Source organism: Falco peregrinus, chromosome 13, assembly GCF_023634155.1.
Source record: "Falco peregrinus isolate bFalPer1 chromosome 13, bFalPer1.pri, whole genome shotgun sequence".
In the NCBI taxonomy this organism is placed as follows: Eukaryota; Metazoa; Chordata; class Aves; order Falconiformes; family Falconidae; genus Falco; species Falco peregrinus.
Window position 1 is genome coordinate 5,548,271 of NC_073733.1, and position 22,042 is coordinate 5,570,312.

The 22,042-nt window shown below is 42.9% G+C and overlaps 3 protein-coding genes across 5 annotated transcripts in view; 2 read left to right on the top strand and 1 right to left on the bottom strand.

Annotated features, from left to right (window-relative positions):
* Positions 1 to 1,775, top strand: part of COL4A6 (collagen type IV alpha 6 chain) — a 139,473-nt gene extending 137,698 nt beyond the window's left edge. Inside the window, exon 45 of the mRNA XM_055818145.1 lies at positions 360 to 1,775. Within this exon, the coding sequence (XP_055674120.1) occupies positions 360 to 620 (261 nt within the window). The 3' untranslated portion in view covers positions 621 to 1,775. The remainder of the gene's footprint in view (positions 1 to 359) is intronic.
* A 1,847-nt stretch (positions 1,776 to 3,622) lies between these two features.
* Positions 3,623 to 16,075, bottom strand: ATG4A (autophagy related 4A cysteine peptidase). Its single transcript, XM_055818147.1, has 13 exons — positions 15,977 to 16,075; positions 14,282 to 14,392; positions 13,027 to 13,098; positions 12,567 to 12,665; positions 11,233 to 11,334; positions 10,634 to 10,706; positions 9,214 to 9,293; positions 8,016 to 8,203; positions 7,827 to 7,905; positions 6,788 to 6,933; positions 6,154 to 6,210; positions 4,892 to 5,003; positions 3,623 to 4,525 (listed from the first exon to the last, which is right to left on the bottom strand). The coding sequence occupies exons 1-13, from the start codon at positions 15,984 to 15,986 to the stop codon at positions 4,461 to 4,463; spliced, it is 1,194 nt and encodes a 397-aa protein (XP_055674122.1). The 5' UTR covers positions 15,987 to 16,075; the 3' UTR covers positions 3,623 to 4,460.
* A 151-nt stretch (positions 16,076 to 16,226) lies between these two features.
* PSMD10 (proteasome 26S subunit, non-ATPase 10) overlaps positions 16,227 to 22,042 on the top strand; it is a 60,238-nt gene continuing 54,422 nt past the window's right edge. The window contains exons 1-6 of one of the 3 annotated variants that reach the window (XR_008749658.1): positions 16,227 to 16,377; positions 16,510 to 16,608; positions 17,636 to 17,782; positions 17,890 to 18,056; positions 18,804 to 18,932; positions 19,096 to 19,233. Coding sequence is in view for 2 of the 3 variants with exons in the window: in XM_055817941.1 (XP_055673916.1) it covers positions 16,264 to 16,377; positions 16,510 to 16,608; positions 17,636 to 17,782; positions 17,890 to 18,056; positions 19,096 to 19,249 (681 nt within the window). In the remaining variant the exon portion in view is untranslated. Of the gene's footprint in view, positions 16,378 to 16,509; positions 16,609 to 17,635; positions 17,783 to 17,889; positions 18,057 to 18,803; positions 18,933 to 19,095; positions 19,451 to 22,042 lie in introns of those variants that run through there. The other 2 variants (XM_055817941.1, XM_055817942.1) reach the window with 2 other exon arrangements.

Here is a 22,042-nt window from a genome sequence, read left to right on the forward strand (position 1 = left end):
GCCAGCATATGAAGTTACCAAGTTTTCCCAGCTTGCAAGTGAGGAGCTGGTTTTCTGTTATACCAGACCTGCGTATTCAGCCTGAGGATGTTCCTGTGCTGCTTCGCCTGTAGCTCTGGCTCAGAAGACAGATACTTATATATAATAGAATAAATTTATATTATATATATAATAAATATTTATATATATATATAAAATAAATAAAATGTAACATGTAATAAAAATAATAAGATAAGAAGTAGCCAGCACATAATTTTGGTGGCCCGTTTTACTCCTTTTAACAACGGAACTGGAGGAGTCCCCTGTTCACCTCCCGTTCTGTTCCTCTGGACTCATTGAACCTGCCATCTTTATTTCAGCATACCGCGGCCGGTGCAGAAGGTGGCGGGCAGTCCCTGGTCTCGCCTGGGTCCTGCCTGGAGGATTTCCGCGCTACTCCATTCATTGAATGCAACGGCGCTCGGGGCACCTGCCATTACTTCGCAAACAAATACAGCTTCTGGCTGACGACGGTTGAGCAGTCGCAGCAGTTTGTCAGTGCTCCTCCCTCAGAAACTCTGAAAGCAGGACAGCTTCGAACGAGGGTCAGCCGCTGCCAAGTGTGCATGAAGAACCTGTAGGAACAAAAACGCAGTCACAGTAACAGTCTTTGTTACCTAAGGCTAGACGTCGCTGTTGTGAAGAAGGATGAGTTCATAAACCTGCTTGGTGTGTGGGTGAATTGAGGCAGCCAAAATTCGACAAAAATTGAGTGTCAAGTCCGGGAGTTTGACTGCGCACAGAGGAGGGAGACACCGGTGCTCTGAGACCCCTTTTTTTTATGGAACACGGTGCTATGCTTTTACTTCAGTGGGGGCTTTTTCCCCTCATTTATGGCTACCTCAGAAAGTCTCTGCAAGTTCCTTATTCAGACCGAAGAGTAACGGGTGTCTGACATTACGCCGCTCCTCTGGCCATGGCACACACAACAGGAGAGACTTTTCACAAGTTAAGCTTTACCAGTGTCTTTGCAAACAGTATTTGGTCTAGCATAAGGGAATGAAGACTCGTTCTCACATGAAATACAGAGCTAGCTAAAGTTTATCAGTGTAGTGTAGGTGACGTAGGAACACTTAAGTATTAATGGTTGATAACTGCCTTCCTTAGGAAGACTCAAAGATTAATTTGGTTCGCTTTGCTTATTAAACAGATGGGACGTTCTTTCCTCCAGTGACAGGTAATCAATTCTAATCCAAACTTTCATCCACGGTTAGCTTTAAAGAGCTACCCCGGAGAAAAATTCAATTTTTGATGTGAAGATGAGTTCAAACCACCTCTAGCGTTTTTCATAGCTTTCTACTGAAATATATTGCAGGTAAAATGTCGACTTGAAGGCCTGTGCTTATCTTCTGGCAGGCAGGTGATGAGCAGCCACCAGGAACGTTTCGTTACTCAGAACGTACGTTTCCTTTCTGAGGTAGCCTTGGCACACTTGTAATTCTCCGAGCTGTGCGTAGTTGAAAAGCAGAGGTTTCACTAGGCAGCACGCAAGCTTGTGCAAACACAGAAGCCAGCAGTTATGGGATGTGCATTTTTCACTCCAGTCACGATGTGTAGTACACTTCTTCCCCTGGGCATTACTCCCACGAGTTTAAGGAACGGTATTTCCAGTGTATGCACTGTTAACCAGTCATGCTTTCCTTTAGGGCATAATTAAAGTGCCACTAATTGTATTATCCTTGTATATTTTGAGGGAAAGCCATGAAAAAAGGTATGCTAATATATATATATATATATATATATAAAAGGAAGTCATTTAGTTGGGCTAAAGTTATTATCATCGACCTCCCTAGAGTGAAGCATATGAAATCCTTAGGTGTTGACATCCCAGGACATTTGGAAGAAGTGCCTTGCAAATACCCCTTGGCTTAAAAATCTTAAAGACAGAATTGTTCAGAAAATTATTATTAATGCAAGACTGAGACATTGTTTTAGTGTTATTTCTTTACTAGGTTCTAGGCTCTAGCTCTGTCCAGCAAAATAGTTCTTTTAAGAACATGCTTACTTCTAAGCAGATAATATTTTTATCTGTATGATTATTTACATGCGTAATGTAATATTGCCTTCCTAGACCGGGGTCAGACCGCTGTGGATGTTCTGAGTTGAACCACACTGGAGATGAGCAGGGAATTTGTGAAGAACAATTTAAGTGTTTCATTTAACTTACTCCTAATTGTGAAAGATCAGCAACTGCTTGGGGTTTATTTTGCCAGTATCCTTAGGGCACTGTAACGCTGCTGGGTGGCAATCCCGCTGCGCAGAGTAGCCAGCCTACTTCTTAGCTGTCCCAGCACAGAGGAACCTGTTGTAGCTACATCTTGGGTTACGCCAGCACCCCTTAGAGCGCTGCGTGCCCACAGTGAAGCCCGTACTTTGTGAAGATTTGTGCAAACAGCTGGCAAACGAGTTTTTCAGCTGTCGGGCTCCCACGGTGCTATAAAAAGGGGGTCGATCAGGTTGTAGCTACAGGGACTCAGTTTGATTTTGGAACACGGGCACATCCAAATACAATTAGTTTTCCAGGATCAGCGCCTTACGCATTTTAAGGGAACCGCTTCTGCTGTGGTAGCCTGGCTCCACAGCCAAGCTCCCCCCGCCCAGCCGCCCCCCACAGCAGCCCCCGGTGCGTGGGGCAGGGGTGGCACCCCCCCCGCCACCCTTCCGGGGCCCTGGTCTCAGAAATCCGTCTGCCTGCGCCCAGAGTGCTTCCTCACGAGGGCTGCAGGGCCAGGGCATCCTCGCTGGAGAGCATTTACCTGACAGCTACATGGGGAACAAGTATACTGTACCCCACTGATATATTTAAAAAAATAAAAATAATACAATAATCTAGGTGCTTCCTTTTGGGGATGTGGGTTTTTAGGGTGGTGGTTTTTTGGGGGGGGGGGGGGTTTGGCAGTTACTGCTCAAGATGGATCATTTCAGAGCCAGGACTTCATTGTTGTCTATGGGGAGGAAAGGGCTATAATTGCTGTTACATGGACAGTGAAGAAGTAACACTTCAATTTAAAAACAACCAACCACGCCGCTAATCCATGGAAAGGGGAAGAAAATTGTATTTTTTTTCGACGTGTATAGGTTCCAAACTGTAATAAACTTTGAAAGCAAACAAGATGAAATACGATCTGGTTAACTATTTTCTTGGGAAGCACCCTGGCCTGATGGGGACGTGCAAGTGAGAGGAGACAGCATTCACAATTTCTCTACGTTCTCATTTATTGGTGAAGATGAAACTGCGATTCATGTGCATTACACTATCATGACAAAAAAAAACCATAACGGGGACTGTCTGATAGTAAAAAGGAACTTTATAATGGATTCAAAGATCTTTGCCTTTAATTATTCTGAGCTGGTTTTCTTATGGCTGCTAAAGAGATACTCCGCCTTAGAAACAAAACCTCACAGGCTGTTCTGATAAACCTGTAGAATTAAGGCACTTTTACCAAAACAGATTTCAAAAGGCAACAAGTCAAAACCCAACAATTAAGCAATTTGCATATGCCTATATATTATGTTTTAAGATAACCTGGTTTATATTTAGTTCACACAAACAAATTAACAAAATATAGCAGCATACAACCTATGAAAAGCTTAAGAAATTTATTAGATGCACAGATAAAGTGCTGTAACAGAGACACTTGTGTAAATCTTTTTAAAAAATAAATAAGGTACAGTTAAACCACCTTTGACTCATTTAGGCTGATGTTTTTTGTGGAGCTAAATTTTAATGATTTGAATTTTAAGGTCAAGGTGAAATATATCGTAACAGTGGTTGTGATCTATATCGACTATTTGAGTCTCCTGTTCCTCTCGAGGTTTCCCAGAAACAGGAAGGCTATTGCAAAACGTATACATTAGACATAGTTCCTTTTACAGAAACATTTTTGTAATAAAGTGTGGTTGCTCAAATACATGTTAAAATATTTAACAAGGAAACAATTTTCTTCTGATCCAGTCGATCTTTTAAACAAGACAATGTATTTTTTTTCTACGATGCAGCCCACAGGAGGGAACAGAAGTAAACATCCTCCTTAACTGAAGACTGTTGCTTTAAGAACTAAACTATTGCATTACGTGAGAGCAAGAAATAGCCATTTTGCATTATCCCTTTCTCCAAACATACAGCCCACTGGTAAGACTTAGTTTTGCCTTAATCTCAAAGGTCCATTTGTCTTCGGGAAAGACGCACATTAAAGAGAGGCGCCCTTTACAGGCCTTTGCTTGTACGGTCTCTGACTGCCTTTCCATGTGGGGAAGCTCTTGGACAGAAGGAACTGTCACGGTTGGAGTTTTGGATGCTACTAGGTTTTTGTGCTCTGTTATCGGTAATTTCAGGCACTTTGGGGCTAAGATGGCTGTTTAAGTCAATGCAATAATATTAGCAGGATGTTCAGTGCTCAGAAGGGTCACCACAGTTTCCTTCATACACTCAGGATTTCAAATTCTTCTTCCAATTCAAATAGCTTGTCGGTAGATTCGATGAGTTCTGAAAAAAAAATTAAAAATTAAACAATTTAGAATCTGAAGCCATGCATGACTTTGTTTACTTCAGAAAACAAACCGAAAATACCCACTCTTCTGGAATGTGTCCTTCAAAGTATTTTTTTAAGATGTAAAAATATTAATAATTTTTTTAATATATATACACACACACACATATATATATATGTGTGTGTGTGTGTGTTAGCAACTGTACGTGGCCTGTCTGGGTAGCTGTCTGCTACTCTGTAAGAATAAGGCATTTAATCACGTGGCGACTGGTTGACACTCGCTTGTTCCACCTGTGATCGTTCTTCTATTTGTTACCGAGGACCATCCCCCTGCACGACAGAGCGTTCAGCGGGTACCACACCTGCTCCTGTAGTTGTCACTTCTGGCTTCGTTGGAGGTATGAAAGGAGGCCAGTGTGGCGGATGCTTCTGGACCAGCTCAAACATCCGTAGGCTTTGCTGCTTTAGAATCTCCTGAGGACAGAAGACTTGCATTTTAAAAGAGGCTTCAAGACAACCTTCAAACACAAAAAATGCCTGCTTAATTAAAATCATTTTTATTTACGTATGTTTATCAAAAACCAAAGACTTTATGCAGACATACAGTGAAACCTGTTGTTTCCAGTACCTGCCATTAAGAATCACTGCTTCACCGATCTCTGTAACGCTGTCCTAGCTGAAAACACACCAGGAAGACAGATCTCGAGCTGTCCTACAAGTTATCACTGCGTTATAATTAACTTTGACCTACACTCATCTGTAATTTTGACACCAAGAACATACAGTATTTTCCACCTTTTAAATGCAAATTTCTTGCATGGACCTCTCTGTGTTCACGTTTCCTGTTGATCAACGGGAACAAAAGATCTGTCAGCTCTAAAAAACCTAATGTTTTGATCAGGAAAGATAAGTTATTACTGAAGCCAAATTCCACTCCTCTTCCATCAGGTATGCTGCATCATAACCTGCATTTCAGTTATTTACAAACTGCTTTCCTTAGCCTTTTTTTTTTTTTTCTTTAATAACTGCTTTTAGGGACTGGTGTTACTCCACGTCCATACTGCTGCTGCTTAGTACACCAACTACATGGAGAAACTGCCTAAAGTCCTTTTTCTGTGGCAGCAAGCGCCTTTGTGTGTCAAAAGGCAGTTCAGCAGGAGCCGGAGGGATTCAGCACTTACAGAATCAGGCCTTTTGTGGTACCACAGACTAACAGTCATAATTAGAACACATAATAATGTATAAAACAATAAAAATGGATCAGGAAGCAAATAAATAAATAAATTGCTACAATACGGCAGTTAAAACTTACTTTTAACATTTATTTCTCAGTAAATGAGGGTAAGTTTCAGCCACTGACATAGCAGTGCTAAAAAAAGAAAAAATTCTGGAGGGTGTATATTTAGACTCACTTTCCAAGCAGCGGGGTTGATGGCTGTCAAAATGCTGAACAAGCTCCAATTAGCAATTCAGTAGTACTGGCTTACCCTGCTGCATTAGTGCATTCTTCTCTATGGCTCATTTAATTTGCATGCAGAGAAAGATGTGATAGGAGTTTCTTTTTTTTAATTAAAAAAAAAAAAAGCATTATTTCATACAGAGCAAATAAAGATAGTATCATTACCTTTTGCACAAGACTACACCAGTTATCAAAATCACATTCTTCTTTGCAAAAGAAGCCCTAAAGAAGAAACACAAGACAGTAGTAGTATTAATCACAACAGGTCAATGAGCGAAGGATGCTGCGGTATCTTTATGCATAGTTTAAAGCTTTAGAAACATGTCTCCAGCTCACCCGTCACCCAACCAAAGGGTACTGGCATGGGATCACATTTATTTCTTCAGCTGCCATGGTATTCCTGTGACTTACACTGGATGACTTTACAAGTAATGCCATTTAAAGAATTGTAAGTTATATAAAGTAAGTTAAGCTCAGGTAAGTAGCTGGTCCAGAGCAGCCGTGCTTATATGGCAGTGATGGAATAAAATAAGGAAACCTGATTCAGTGCCTTGCTTTGACTCTCAAAATACTTCTTGCAAAAGGTAAATGCTGCTCGCTAAAGCAAACAATTAGCTTGACCCAAGATTAATCTGCCCTACGCAGTTAATGTACAAACTACCACGTGTTGCATTTTAGATCACTGAAGACTGCCCTGTGATCTCGATTCTGCTCAACGAAAAGCATTACTGGCCTTACCGATATACAGAGGTATTACCCCGAAATAAAGTACATGCATCTATGATTTCCCAACACCTACTAAAGCTACTGAAGGGTCCAAATTCATGATCTTCATTCTGTGTGGGGCTTGCTGGCAGTGGAAGCTCTGGTCATCGACTGTGCCGTTTTCTTCTGAATCTACAAAGCTTTGAGTGGTGTGAGGATCCAAATAGATCAGCTCGTTGCCTGTACGGGTAAAATCCATATCTTGTTAATAAGCAAGAGACTTTAATAAGAACTTGTTCCATCTAGACTTGTAAAACAGAAATTAAAGGATCATCACAGTCCCCAGCTAGACTTTCTAGCTAGAGAGTCTTTAAGAAAAACAGTTATTTAGACACAATAGTTCCCCACTATACTAGGGTATTTAGTGTAATTTTATATTGTGACCTATTACTGTAGATTTTTTTTCTATGTAAGGTCCAATATATTTTAAAAAAATCTCAGCTGTTGTAATCCCTAACATTCCACAGATCAAAAAGTACAGGATGACCAGAAATGCAATCTGTAATCCCACTAGGCATTCATTCAGAAATTGGAATGAAGTCAACTGACTAAAACAGCTCAGGTTTTACAAAAGGAAGAACAAAATAAGTATGGAGCAAACAGGTGAAATCTGAAAGACTGAATCTAGTGCTAACTATTCCTTTAATTAATAAAGGAAGACATGGAAGAAGGTGAAAAACTGCTATCAGAAGTTTGAAGTATGAGAAAATAATTTAAGAAAATGATGAAGCACTTTTGATGAATCAAACAAGACACCCTTCATTAGGAAGTATTAATGATTAGGAAAAATCCGGTATTTTAGCACTAGTGACATTTGCAACTTGTCAAATGCTACCGACTTTCCTTAGTGCGCCTTTCTTGCTTGTATCATTACTTATCTTTATGTCAAGCTTTGCTATTTTTCCATTCCTGTAAGGATGATCCCATACTGTTGCCGAAATACATGATGTGTGTTTCTTCACTTCTTCTATTCTATTCTCATTCTTAAACTGCTTACCATTTCCCCTTCCAAAAAACCACCCTCCTTTCTCTTTAAATCATAGGCATTTTTAGAATGTTTCTTTTTTCCTTACCTAGAAATCCTATGAAATAGTAGGCATTATTTGGTTTCCCTCCTAATGCTCCCAAAGACTGTGGCATCTTAAAGCATTCCTAGGAGTTCACAGGGAGAAAAACAAAATGGAAGTTGATTTGTTTATTGATGTCACAGATACCTGAACTTAGTGCACAATAACAAACAATTCGCTGAAAAAACCACTTACTTTAAATGCATCAATATATACTGGATTTATGTGATTTATCCCTAGCCTTAGAGGTATAATAAGCAAGAGGGGCTTCCAGCCTGTGCAGAATCCTGCTGCATTTTTATTTCGGCCAAGAGCGCTTCTGTGCAAATGCGCGCTGCTGTGGGCCGCGCTGCTGCTCTGGGGAGGGGACCAACACATCTTCTCTGCGGGAATAAAAACAGGGATCAGTGAATGCACAAAGGGACACGGAGCAGACCTTCCTCTCCATCACGAATCACACTACTTTGCCAGATGTCTTCATGGAGCTCCTGTTTTAAGACAAGAGGAGCAGGGCGTGGAAATCGTAACTATTTAGTAGAAGTAATTCCAGCAGACAGAGCATGTGCTGGCGCATTAGCGAGACGTGAGATAAACAAGTGGGGGATGAAAATTTAAGACTGAAGTTACATTTCCTACTAGCATTATTAATTCTGTCAGGCTTTCCCTGGGAAATTAAATGGCAGAGATGACAGCATTAGAAACTGTTCAGTGAACTCTTCACTTCTCGTGATGTAAACTTAAAACAAGCAGAAGTAGGGACTAAAGTCGAAACAGGCTGTGGCTAAATACCACTTGTAAACCCACCTTTCTCACAGCTAAAAATGAAGCCTGGCCATGTGTTTCTCTAGGATCTGCCCCTGCTTTCTCTTTTGCCTGACAAAAGCACATCTCTATGGCAAACTGTATTAAAAACAATTCCCTGTATTTCTGTGTACTGCAGCTTCATTCCATTTCTGGGGCAGGACTTTAGATAGCACAGAACAAACTCCCATCTTCTCCCGACTGGCACGGTATGCAAGTGGGTCACCAGAAAGGGTCACCTACGTCGTTCTGGGTTAGCTAAAGTTTTAGACACCCAAAAGCTGAGTCTCCATTTCCTTTATTCCTTTTCTTACCCTGGGAACAAGCAGGGACGGCCCAGAAGTATTGTGTTCGTGTTTGGATACATTCAGGAAAGTGGAGTCAAATCAAAAACTGTAACCAAAGAACTAATCGTAGAATTGTTTAAGTTGGAAAAGACCTTTAAAATCACTGAGTCCAACCGTAAACCTAACACTGCCAAAATGGAAAATTTCCCAAAACGATCAAATCTGCTGTCAGTTTGAGCTATTCCTCTCCTTGAACATTCACTAAAATGGTAAAGAATTCCTGGAAAGACTTTTGTTTCACTTACTGATGTCTTCAATGACCACCGTATTGTCCATAGATACATAAACTGCTAATGAATTCCATTCATCAAATAAAGCAAGCTTCCTAGAAAACATTAAGGTAATAAAAATTAATATAAACTAATTAGGACCATGAGCGTGGCTTTTCATTCAGGACAATTAGATGGTTCCAGAATTAAAAAATTAAATTTTTTCTTTAGAAAAACATCTTTTTTTTTTTTTTTAAGTCTCCATGTAATAAAAAGATAACTCTTTGAATATTTAATATTTAATACTTTTAGAAGAATAAATACTGAGTGGTACCAGGAAAAGCACACACACTGTACCATGTGAAAACAGTTTTGTCCTTTTGCCAAATGCAGTGATAGCAACAGCTCAACCACGTCATTAGGTTTATTACTTTGTATTGCATTTAGCAGCCTCCACAATGGGATCCCGACCACTGTGTCTGGCATTAGCCACAGAAGGAAGAAACTCCTGCGCCGGTTTTGCACGTTGCTTTTGGCTTAAGAAGTTCCACTAAATTCAGCGGAACGATTTCTGTGCACATGCAGCCAGCAGACTCAAGGCGTTAAAAGCTAAATTTTTAATTTAAATTTAAAAGCTAAAGGTTTTTGGCACCCAAAAGTGAGGAGAAAGGCATTACAGCACACAAGTTTCTGCCCACTGCTGTGAAATCCAAATCTCTGGGGAAAGGAGCTACACCCTTACACTGCACAGGCAGAGTCAGCTGTCTCAAATAAGCCAGAAAAACCTGTGTGAGAGCACTAAGCCATGGAGAATTTGTAAGTGAAAAGAGCTGGAGGCCAGGGCATGCTTCAGCTCCTCTCTCTCTCTCTCTCTCTCTCTCTCTCTCTCCAGAACACACGTCTGTCCCGGGACTGCAAAGAATTTAGCCTCCACTTGAGATTTTGGCCCCGTCCCTCAGAAACAGAGCAAAGCCAACTCTTTTAAGCGTGGCTTCTAGACTACGATGAGCTGCCCACGTTTTATACAGCAGCCTTCAGGCAAAGCTGCAGCTCCGACAGTGGGGATTTGCAGTTCGGTTCCCTCCTTGGCCTGGACGCCTGCACTCAATGTTTCAGGCCACCTTGTTCACCACCTGCGTGGTGGCACTCTTGACCCATCAAAGCCGAGCCACTTAGTGGAAAGGAATACACGTGGCTGGAGAGACCTTTTTGCAGGTCTTCCCCAGGCTCTTGGCACATTAAAATGCAGAACTCGCCTAATCCTGACCCAGTACCTGCCCACCAGGCCACAGCGTCATGGTCCGCACTGCAACTGCAGACAGACGGCACACATGCTCCTGATGCTGAGAGGGAGACGGACCTTTAAAACTCTTATCTTGGGCCTTATTATCTTGGTCTCTGAGCTTGGCTGCCCCAGAGGAGCACATTCTGAATGAGCCAGTGGGATGTGACTTACTTCAGTACTTGAGCAACCGTATTTGGTCCAAACCATTCTCCAATCGATTTCCCCTCTCCAACCCCCATCTGCGCTGTTTTTATGAGAAAACACACAGAAAAAAAGAGACCACAGAGAGTCTGGTCATAATATATGTTAAATAGCACGACCTACTAGTATTTTGGCATACGTTCTAGAGCAATTGCAAACTGTATTTAGCAACAACAATTATTTTCTCCATCTATGCTCTTCAAATCTTAACAACCACTAGCTCCTTTACAAAAAGTTTCTAAACTCTTACAAGGATTACAAATATTGGTGTTCTTTATGACAAATTACAGCAATAAGCTTCACAACTGTCTATGCTATCAGCTCTGGTACCCACAGCTCACATACTTCATCAAGAACCAGATTCTAGTATACAGATTTATTTAGGTCTCAGTGAACAACATTTCTGAACTATTATACTTTGTACCCATTTGCATGCATTTTTAATTACATGTAAATGTATACATTGTCTTCATATTGAATATGAAATACATTAATTCAAAATTTTACATTAGAAAGTTTCAACGCTGTAGGAGTTTCAGTAGAAAAAAAAAGTTGATGTCTGTTCTTACCCATTTGGTGGATGGAATAACAGCAATCTTTTCTATCTAGAAAGCACCGTAAGATTCTATGATATTCTTCTGGTTGTTTTTTGTGTTTTTCCCATTGCCAATCTTACAAAACAAAACAAACAAGCAAACAAAAAAAGAAAGAGTTACAAAGATTAAAAAAAAGGTTTCCATTCTAGACAGGTGAAAGCAATACAATGAGATGCTAAAAGACTAATGTACAATTAATCTCTAATATTTACATTTCGTTTAGAGTTCCTCTAAGTCACAGCTTGTCATTGTCAAGCTGTCCTTTATCACTGCAGGCTAGACTGTGAAAACTGAGAAAATGAAATAAAAGAGTCAAGTGCAAATACATGCTGAATGATCACTGCTGAGAACTGATAGCTACTGCTCTGTGTGAGCTTCCAAGATTGTTTAAATCTATATGCTCTGCTTAGATTGTCTTAGATCGGTAGGCATTTGTAAGATAATGACGGAAGATCCATAAAGCAAAGTCCAAACACAAGGCTGGCCCTCTCCCCCAGCACAATCCAAAATGCAGCGTTGCCATGTATGCTCTTGCTTCTAATGTAAGGTAGTTACCCTGCATCCGCTGACAGAGAAGCACGTACATACGGGGCTGATATTATAAAGCAGCTACATACTACAAGTTCATAGGCTAGTTCTTCTCAGGTAATTTGTTTGCCTACTCCTCCAGTTAAATCTTTGCAGCTCTGTTCTGTGGATTCTGTTATCCGAGTAGACGAAACCACAAAGCGTGCTGCCATAGAAACCACAGCACAACAGCACAAGGATTACAGACCTGACCGTAAGACTTTAATTGATACTGCAGCTCCACACCGACCAGACCTCTGATACTTACCTGTCGTCCTGGGGTGTGAGGCTTAAGAGCTTGCACTAATGGGTTCTGCTGTGGGGTTTGGACCTCAGGCTGGTGGCCGGTGAGTGGTCTGTGAAGCACTTTGTATGATGTCTATACCATGTCCCTACTCGCACAGTCACTGTGTGCAAACATTTGGTGGCTACGTAAGCAATGAAGAGAACGGTAAGAACTCAGACCCAGGTTTTCCCTTGATGTCAACATGGGTATTCCTCAAAAAGATTTATAGAATAACGACAGTAGGATTCCCTACTTGTCCTCCCTCTATTTCTGTTTCTCTGCTTAAGGCTGGCATGATTTCACCCTGTCACACAACAGTAATTCACTAGTACCTTCTATCAGGGCATAAAAAAGGTTCATTAATAAATTTAGGCTTTGAGCTTTTATGGAAAACTACAACAAAAATTGAACTGTCTCCAAACCACACAAAAGTTCACTCAGCAACAATACTCACCTCTTCCTAAATGTCTGCAGATCAGTGCTTGGGCCAGCATCATCTGCCCACATCGCAGCATACAGCCCCAGCCAGCGTCAGACGAAGGACCAGTGCCTCCTGTTAAAAAAGTTCATTACAATGAATATGGGCTTTAAAACAGTGGAGCACCACAGAGAAAATGTCAAAGTTAAAATCTCTAACAACTGCCTTAGGGATAAAACACACTGAGCAAGACCTTTTCTTTCCATACTGCCAACCTAAATTCACTTACTAACTTTGCTCTACAAATATGAAGACCTGATTATGTGCAGGTATAATTCAACACAGTTTTTATTAGCTTTAATATTTTGTTTGCATAAACAGTTAAAATGATGCTCAAAATGTTCTAATACTGGAAAGATCATTTTCCAGTCCATGATAACATCACTAATCCTGCTATTTAATTTATAACAAGGCAGCTGGTCTGCTGCATACTCACCAATTGGTGAAAACTTTCTTCTATATGTAAACCAGAGACGAGCACTTATATCCAACAATAACTTGGATTTGTCTGGAATATTTTTAGAAGGAAAGAAATTATTAAAACGGACTTCTAAAAGTGAAAAATCCTGGTTTTCCCTGTACAGTCAACATATAGAGTGCATGGAAGACTCTTATTAGCTTTTACATGTAAGACCCTTAATACTTACAACATTTTTAGCTGTTTAAACACAGAGAGGTTTTGTAGACTGCTAATTAAGTTAACTTATTAAGGATGAAATAATTATTAGCCAACGAAGTTTTACAAGATGTTTGGAATGGCTATGCCCAGCTTGAATGAAACAACTAGGGAGAACTATGTCCTCAGGAAAGAACTGGTAAAGCAAGTTAAGAAAGGTAAAGAATTTCTGCATGCAAACCAAGATGGAACTATACATTACCTCCAAACCCAACACAAAGTCATTTTAAGAAAAGGTTACTAATACTAATATATCTTTTTTTGTTTTTTGAAATTCATGTATGTACAGAATTCTCCCAAAGGCTCTGAAGAAGTCCTAGGAATCTTATTTGCTGCATTTTCTCTGAGCCATCAGACTGGCTGGGCTTTTCAAGGGATCCTTGAGTGATCAAGGCTGCGTGCAGTACCCTCGGCTGTCCTGAACACCATGCCTGCACTGGTGGCTGCTGCTTTTGACATGTAACACGGGAAGATGCCCTTGTCTTCTCCCCACGGAACAAAACTAATTTTTGAAATCTCATTTTTATACGATATATGAATACATCACTGCTATGACTTCTAGGTCATATATTTATTTTCATCAAAATATAGTATGTGCTGTAGATGGAATTTCTTCTTCTTCTTCTCTGGAAATACCATTTTAGTTGTGAATAACAGGCTGCAGACAGCATCCCATAAGGGAAAATAACATTGGTATTACTGAACCAAAAAATTCCCCCCCCCACTATTTATTTATCTATTTCTGAGTCATTTGATGTTGAGAAGCCTCATACTTGACCAGCCTTTGCTACAACTACAAGCTGTTGCATGAATTACGGTACAAAGTACATTGGTGAACTTCTCGTTTCATTGTAGGATGAGAATACTACTGCCTGTAGTTGGTTTCTTGCTGATGGAGAAATATAAACCTCTCTCGTGAGACGTTTAGAGAACCTAAGGAAATCGGAAGCTGCTGCTGCATGCGAATATATGAACGCTCTACAGAATTTATAGATCATTTTTATTCTAAAGATACCTGTGTTTAGGTGGTGTTGCCTTCCTAGAATCCACACTGGCTCGTGCGTTTCTGGAAATTCTTCTAAGTAGTCTGACAAAATAGTGATCTGGTTTTCATACCTAGATAAAACTGAACAGGAATACAAAAAATTCAAACTCCATTTTAGCCCTTTGCTCTTTTATGCTCAACTCTTGAGTTCTTAGACTGAACTAGCTGCGGTTAGTCTTTGGGTCTTCTGAACAGCGCTGCCAGCTGCATTTACTGTTTTCCTTTTAACAAGATGTTCCGACAGTGAAATACCCAACGTCTTGGCTGGTTCTTATTTTGATCCTCAGTGACTGCCAAGAGAAAATAACATGGCTGACACGCCGATTACAGGCAGCCTGACTGAAGCCACTCAGCCTGACTGAAGTTCAGGATGACTGCAGCGAGAGTAAGATTTGATTCAAGGAAATGAGGAAAGGAAAAAAACCAATTCAGACATCACAGCATACGTGCACTTGCTTGATCTTAAATGTGCAAATACCGCCACTCAGAGCGATTACGGCCTCGTGCTTAATGGGGAGCATGTGAAAAGTGTTAGCAAGGCTGGGTTTTACTTTCCTACGTGGAGATTGTAAACACTTTGGGGAAAAAGTGGTGTGTTAATGTTATTATCCAATGCTACATCTGTTCAGTGTCAAATAACAAATGATAATTAATGCTACTAAAAGATGACAGTTCATTCATTTTTTTAGATGATTAAAGCTGGGGTTTTGGGATGAGAGAAACGGGCCTTCAATTGTAAAACCTAATGTAAAATAATTCCTTTTAGTTAAGAACCTTTAGGAATAAGCTAAAAAAAAGCAGAAATTTAAAGTGAACGTAAACACAATTATCTTTTACTCTTCGAGTAACTGCACATGTATATATACAGCATAAAGAATGAGTAATCAGCAGGTAAATATACAAAACCACCATTTCATGTAAAAATCGACATTACAGCAACCAGAAGTGGAGCTGAGCTACACCCCCCTGATTCGAGCACCCAGGGCCGGTGCTACCAAGCTCTGAGGATAAACCCCCGCATGTCAGCGCGGGCACCAGCTAAAAAACACCATAAACTTCTCTCAGCCTACCTGCCTGCAGAAAAAAAAGTAGAAAAAACAAAGAAGCGAAAGAGCTGCCTGCAGGGTGCTGTGCCCCCTCCGCCGGGAGACTCGCCGCACTGGGGGCAGGCTGCCCGGCTGAGCCCAGGGGCTGCAGACCCCCATCCCGCAGAGCCCAGGGGAGGGAACCGGGGGTCCCCGGGCTCCCCCCGCCCGCCCCCGCTGCTGTGCGCCATGGCAGCCCCCGGGAAAGGGCCCCCCTCCCCCCGCCGGCGGAGCCCCGGCCCCAGCCCCCTCACAGCGCCACGCAGCCCCCACCCGCCACCCCGGGGCTGGCGGCGCCCCCCGGCCGCCCCCACCCCGCCGCCCCCCGCCAGAAGTCCCCTCTCTGCGCCGGGGGAGCCCGCGGGGCCCCGTCCCTCCCGCCAGGCGAACCCCTCACGGCGGAAGGCACCGGCCCCCGCTCGCCCCTCAGCCCGCGGCCGCCTCCCGCGGCGCCGCGGCCCCGCTGGCGGCCCCTGAGGCGCGCCGGCCGCCCCCCCCCTCGCCGACCGCCGCAACGGCCGGGCCCGCAGCCCCCGCTCGCCCCTCTCCCCGGTCGCGGCCTCACGCCGCCGCCCCTCACCTGACTCCATCCTCCCGCTGTCACCATCCTCCTCCTCGCCCCGACACGGAGACACAACACGGCCGCGCCGCGGGGCGCCCCGGGAGCTGTAGTCCCGCCGGCCCGCCAAGGCGCGCCGCCTGCCGCCCGTCGGACTACAAACCCCAACAGCCCCCGCGGCGCCAGGGGCGGGAGGGGCGGCCCGCTAGGAGCCATTGGCTGGGGTGGCGCCGGCGCCCCTCTGATTGGCCGGCGCTTGGCCGTGCCCCGCCCCCGCCGGCAGGGGAGGTGGCGAGCCCGCGGGTAGCATGGAGGCCGCGGTGTCCGACGTGGGGGTCTGCAACCTGGCCTACGCCGGGCGCTTGGAGGAGCTGCGGGCCCAGCTGCTGCGCGACAGGGCCCTGGCCACCAAGGCCGACCAGGTCAGCCGGGCGCGGCCCTCCCTGCCCGCCGGGGCGAGGGCGGGCGGCCTGCGGGGCCGGGCCCCGCGGGGCGGCTCCTGTCAGCCGCCTTCCCGCCGGCCGCTCACCGCCCCCCCTCCCTCCTTCCCTCAGGACAACCGGACTGCGCTGCACTGGGCCTGCTCAGCGGGACACACGGACGTCGCCGACCTCCTCCTGGGCTTCGGCGTGCCCGTGAACGACAAGGACGATGTGAGTGTGGCAGCCCCGCCGGCGTCCCGCCGCGGGCCGGCCCGGGGTGCTGGGGGGCCGGGGCCGGACTGTGCGCCCCTGTGCGCGGGGAGCTGCGCCGCGCAGTTTCTCTGCGGACCCTTTGGCCGTCACGGCTGGAGCCGCTGCAGTGCCCCGGCGGCGGGCGCTGGTCGCAGCCTGCCTTTTCCTCCTCCTCCGCCCGGCGATCCGTGTGTCCCGGGCCGTGCCTGGGAGGCTGTGGGAAGCCCACAGGGCTGTGTGTGCGCAAGGAAAAGAGCTGAAGTTATACCACTGGCCATGTGGACCGAGGGGGTAGTGAGCCTTGGTGAGCCGCGCTTATTGTCAAGGAATTGTAGGAGAACTGTTCTGAACAAAGTTGCAAAACGGGGGGTGTGCGGGTGGTGGTTGGGGGGGGCTTCACGTTCCTGTTATCTCGGTGTGATCCTGTTAAATACGTTGTGCCAAATCATGGGGTGCTCTGAGGATTTCTCATTATTGGGGAAGGCATTACTGAGTAGGTGACAGGTTCGGTGCATTCACAGTTGGAAAAGAGATGGTTTGTTACGGTTCTGGAGGAAGGGCTGAAATAATTATATCCATTATAAAGCATCCTTAAAGAAGGAAATGTTGTCCCATCAGTTTAATTACCATCAGTTTAATTAGACATTAGGATATAGAAAAGATGGTGCAAACTTTTGGAGACCCTTTTTTTCCTCCAGTCTTACTTGTTCTTAAAAAGGCACTACTGTTAATTCTGCAATTAACAGGGTCAAAGTGCCCTGCAAGATACTGTGCATAACAGAAGTGATTTCTGGCATTTAACTGGCAGCTTTCATAAAGTACTGAATGCAGGCATGTCAGAGGATGTAAGACTTGGCTCTCTGGTGATAATCAATAATGTTTAGCTTTACAGTTACAAAAACATGTGCAGTATGAGTAGCCAAGTCTGTGTTGGGTTGTTTTGTCATGTTTTTTGCCTGAAGCTTCTGGTTCGAATGATGTGTGGGGTTTTTTCTTGCCTCTGTAGGCTGGTTGGACTCCCTTACATATTGCTGCTTCGGCAGGCCGTGATGAAATTGTGAAAGCCCTCATTGCCAAGGGTGCTCATGTAAATGCTGTCAATCAGAACGGCTGTACACCCCTGCATTATGCAGCCTCCAAAAACAAGCAAGAGGTATGTTTGCCTAAGCTACTGAAGGTGGTGTTGCTCTTGGAAGAAGTATGTAGTTATATTAACTTTACCTCCTCCTTCCCCGCTCCTTTTGCTTTCTACATATTCAGATTGCGATCATGCTTTTAGAAAACGGAGCTGATCCGGATGCAAGAGATCATTTTGAATCCACCCCATTACACAGAGCAGCTGCCAAAGGAAACCTCAAAATGGTACAGATCCTTCTGCAGCACAATGCGTCTGTTAATATACGGGACTCTGAAGGGAATACTCCTCTGTAAGTAATTTTTCATTTTTACTTTGCTTAATATAGCATAATCTCTGTGAAATGAAACTCCATTACTTCAGTTTCTTTTTTTTTATTTCTCATTGCCTCAAAATACTCCCTTGCTTCACACCCCTATGTAATTTAAAAGGATTTGAGAAAATCAGTCTCAGTATTTTGCCTGTGTCTGTATGTACATACTCTAATTTGTGTTACTACATCTACTTAAAAAGTGTAGAACACCTTTTGTAATGATTTGGAATATGTTCCATTGCCACTAGAGGGTAGAAAGTGAGCTAATGACTTCAAAGTCGGAGGAAACTGGTCTTGCAGGCTGGCCTACTCTGTGATGCCAAGCAAAAGCTAATTTTGGAAGTTTCTCTTCACCTCTCTAAGGAAAGTAAGTTGCAGTTTAAGTCCAGTCCGTCCAGTGTTTGGTATTACCTTAGAGATCAGTTTGAATCTGTAAGGGTAAAACCTTAACTGCTTTGAAGTTGGTGACAAAACTCTGCCTTGTCTACTGTGGAATCAAGATTGTGCTGTGAATAAGATCAGGCAGTATGTTTTAGCTGTACATTGCCCTGGAACAGATATGTTTATTTTCTAAGATACAGTGCCAAATGGAGAAAAGCACTTGCTGCATTTGCAGTAACTCTTTACATCAGATTATTTTTAAGCATTGTACGATTTAGTTTATCGCTTCCAATTCAAATAGAGATGACCATTTTCCCATTTCACTGTGGATTATGTGCTTCTTAGCTTTGCTGACTGCAGAGCCAAATCCTAATCTAAAGAAGCATCTAAATGTTGCGAGGATAATAGCAGGAAGAACGTTCTTGAGGTGCTTAACAACAACAGAGTGACTGGACAACAAGCTTTGGAATCTGTGTAGGTAGTTGCTTGCGTGTGGTTTTGTTGTTCTAGGATGCATCTTCCCCCCCCCCCCCCCCCTCCCCAGCATTCATGCTGTCATTTTGGCAAGGCATAAGTACTGCTCTTTATAGGCTTGGACTGTTCAATGGTGGCTGTGGGTTTCTTGTTCTTATTACAGTCACTTAGCCTGCGATGAAGAGAGAGTGGAGGAGGCAAAGCTGCTGGTGTCTCACGGTGCAAGTATTCACATTGAGAATAAAGAAGAACTGACCCCACTGAAAGTGGCAAAGGGGGGCCTGGGAGCCATGCTTAAAAGAATGGTGGAAGGCTAGTGGGGACTTCTGATTTGAGTCTCTTTCCTGTTGCACTTGTATTTAAGACTGCAAACTTCGTATTTTGATAGTTCAACTAGGATGTCATATGTGGACATCAGCATGGTAATAAAATGTGTGTATCTAGTTTTCCTTCAAGTACAGTGCCAAAACAACTGTTTGTACTTCTTGTTAATTAAACAGTTCACTGACTTTAAAGTATTTTTCAATATCTTGCAGTTCTTTCAGGTTACACTATGAGCTGTATAAATGTGGTCGTTCCCTCGATTTCAGAACCTAGTTTAGGATTATTTCTTTCAAGCAACAGGACCAAAAAATGCTTTAACCATTTAAAGTCATTTTTCTTTCAGAAGCTTATTCTAGAGTCTTTGTTTTTTCCTTTAGCCTTTGTGATTTGTGTGTGGATTTTTGTTTGGTCTTTTTGTGGGTACTGATTCTTCTCCTTCAGGTGATTCTAAGCTACACCTCTCCCTTTGTGGAATGCAGTTTGCTCAGTTACGTAGATGATGGTACCCACTTCTGTTCTTCTTAGTCTGTTCCAAGTGAGCTCTTGAGTGTTTAAAGCTTTTCTGTTGTTATCTATTGTTACCTTGTTTCTTTGAATCTTTAAATATCCGTATTTGAGGAAGTGCACTGGACTGCTTGCAGAACGCAGGTGCAGTGTCAGGGTTACCTCAGCAAATACACCTTATATAATGGATGGTTCTGCATACTTCTCTGAGATGTACTTTGTATCTAATTTTATTTCCTCTTGCTCCTTCTGTAGACTTCTTTCTCTGTTCTGTTTGGCTTCCATTATGTAGCACTGACACTTGCAGTTTACCATCTTATTTTATAACAGAAGACTGGTTTAATCTATTGACTCATAGCAAATCCTGCTATCGAGTTATTAGAAGGCAGAGCTAATGAGACAGTCTGAAAAGTGACCTTCTGTTCTGCTGTTGGTAAGATCACTTCTCACACTAGTAGGATAGATTTCCCCTTTCTGAACAATTGATGCTGATGAAATTCTGTGAAATAAAGAACTTTCCTAAAAAGCAGTCTTTGGTGTTATAAAACTTTATTAAACTTTCACGTAACAAACCCAATATTTTCTACATAGCTTGTATGCTTGGGATGTGGACAAGTCAGATGAAACCCTGCCATCGGTTACACAGTATGGAAGTAGAGCGTGTTTGTTCTTCAGCTGCAAGGAGAGGTTGAAATAGAAGATGACAGTTTCTACAGCTTGACTTGTAGGGATTAAGGTAACACCATTTATTTCAATAAGCAAGACAGAAGCTTCCAACCAAACCAGTATCTTCACCAAGTACCTTAAGTCTATCCTGGAATGCAAAATGCAGGTTGAATTTCACTGAGAGCACCTGTTGAGAGCAGGAGGTGTAACTTGCCTGGACAGTAAGCTCTGGCCATGCATACCTTGCTTGAAGGCGGAACCTGACTGAGTAAATGTTTCTTCTGTACTGTGCAGGCACTGTTGAAAACTTGAACGGAGAAAAAGTTAGAATTCAGTGTTCATCCTTGGTCTTTGTATAGCAAAAAACTCTGCCACAGTTCTGTAGCTTTGTAAATCCACCTCCCTAGGAGATGGTGGCTTGAATGTTGGCTTAATATCTGGTTTCCATATTAATGATCCCTACTCCCTCAGGAGAAGATAAATGGGCCATGCAGCAAAGACTGTTGGAACATCTGAGGCAAATTCTGAAAAATGTTTCTCCATCCTGCATAGCTCTGCAGGGCTTTTGAGCTACAGACCATGGATCAATACCTAATTTGGCTTGTGCTTTGCCAAAAGCATCAGCGGAAAACTAGGAACAGTGCCCCATCCTTTTTAATAAACTATTTTACATGAGAGAAGCTTCATAATGAGAAAAAACATCTGCCAGAAGGCTTACAAAAATATCTCAGTATTGTTAAGAAACTCCAAAGAAATGTTCTTTTTCTTGCCTTCCTCCTCACCCCCAGCAATCACTTTGCTTCTTGTTTTTCCTTTTGGGTTTTTTTTTAATTCTGTCCATTGCACACCAGTGGTTACAAGTATGAGAGGAATTATTAGTCTAGAACTTGTGTTCAAGTTTTCTTACTTTTTATCTAAAAACATTAACAAAATGAGCAATTTCTACATTTTTTAGCAAAGGTAAGACCTGTAAGATTGTATTAGCTATAGAAGGTAATTATAATGTCACCAGCGTAAGCTCCTATTTTACTGTAGCAAGTTATATAAGGAATACAAGCAGAGAAATTTGTGGAGGTGAGAGTAAGGAAAGATTAAAAAATCACATAATGACCACATGATATGTTCCCTTCTTCAATCACAGTAGTGCTGTTGCAGAGATGTGAAAGTTAGAAAGCTATTGCAGTAAGGAAAATGTAACTAAGACATACATACAGGAGATGACTTTAGAAGAACTAGTACAGCTGCAGCAGCGTCGTGAAGAAAGTTGTTTATATTTTTCTGCAAAGGGCAAGAGTAAAAGAATGCCTAGAAATGTCAGGGAAGAAATTATTTAAAGTTAATGCCACTGTCATCCAAGTCGTGGGCTCCCTTGGACCGGTAATTGATTTGAATTATCTTATTAGGAGACACCTTTGGTAAAAAATGGCACCCAAACAGGAGCAGGTAGTACTGATACTTCTGCTGTTACTGAACATGCTTAACTTTGTCGTTTTGCATGCTTAACAAAATTTTGGGTGTGAATATCAGAAGTTTTCAGGAAGCTGCTAAACCTAGATTGAAGGCTGTGAGTTTGCAGATTTGGCTTAGTGCTACTGCCACAAGGGTCAGTAAGAGAG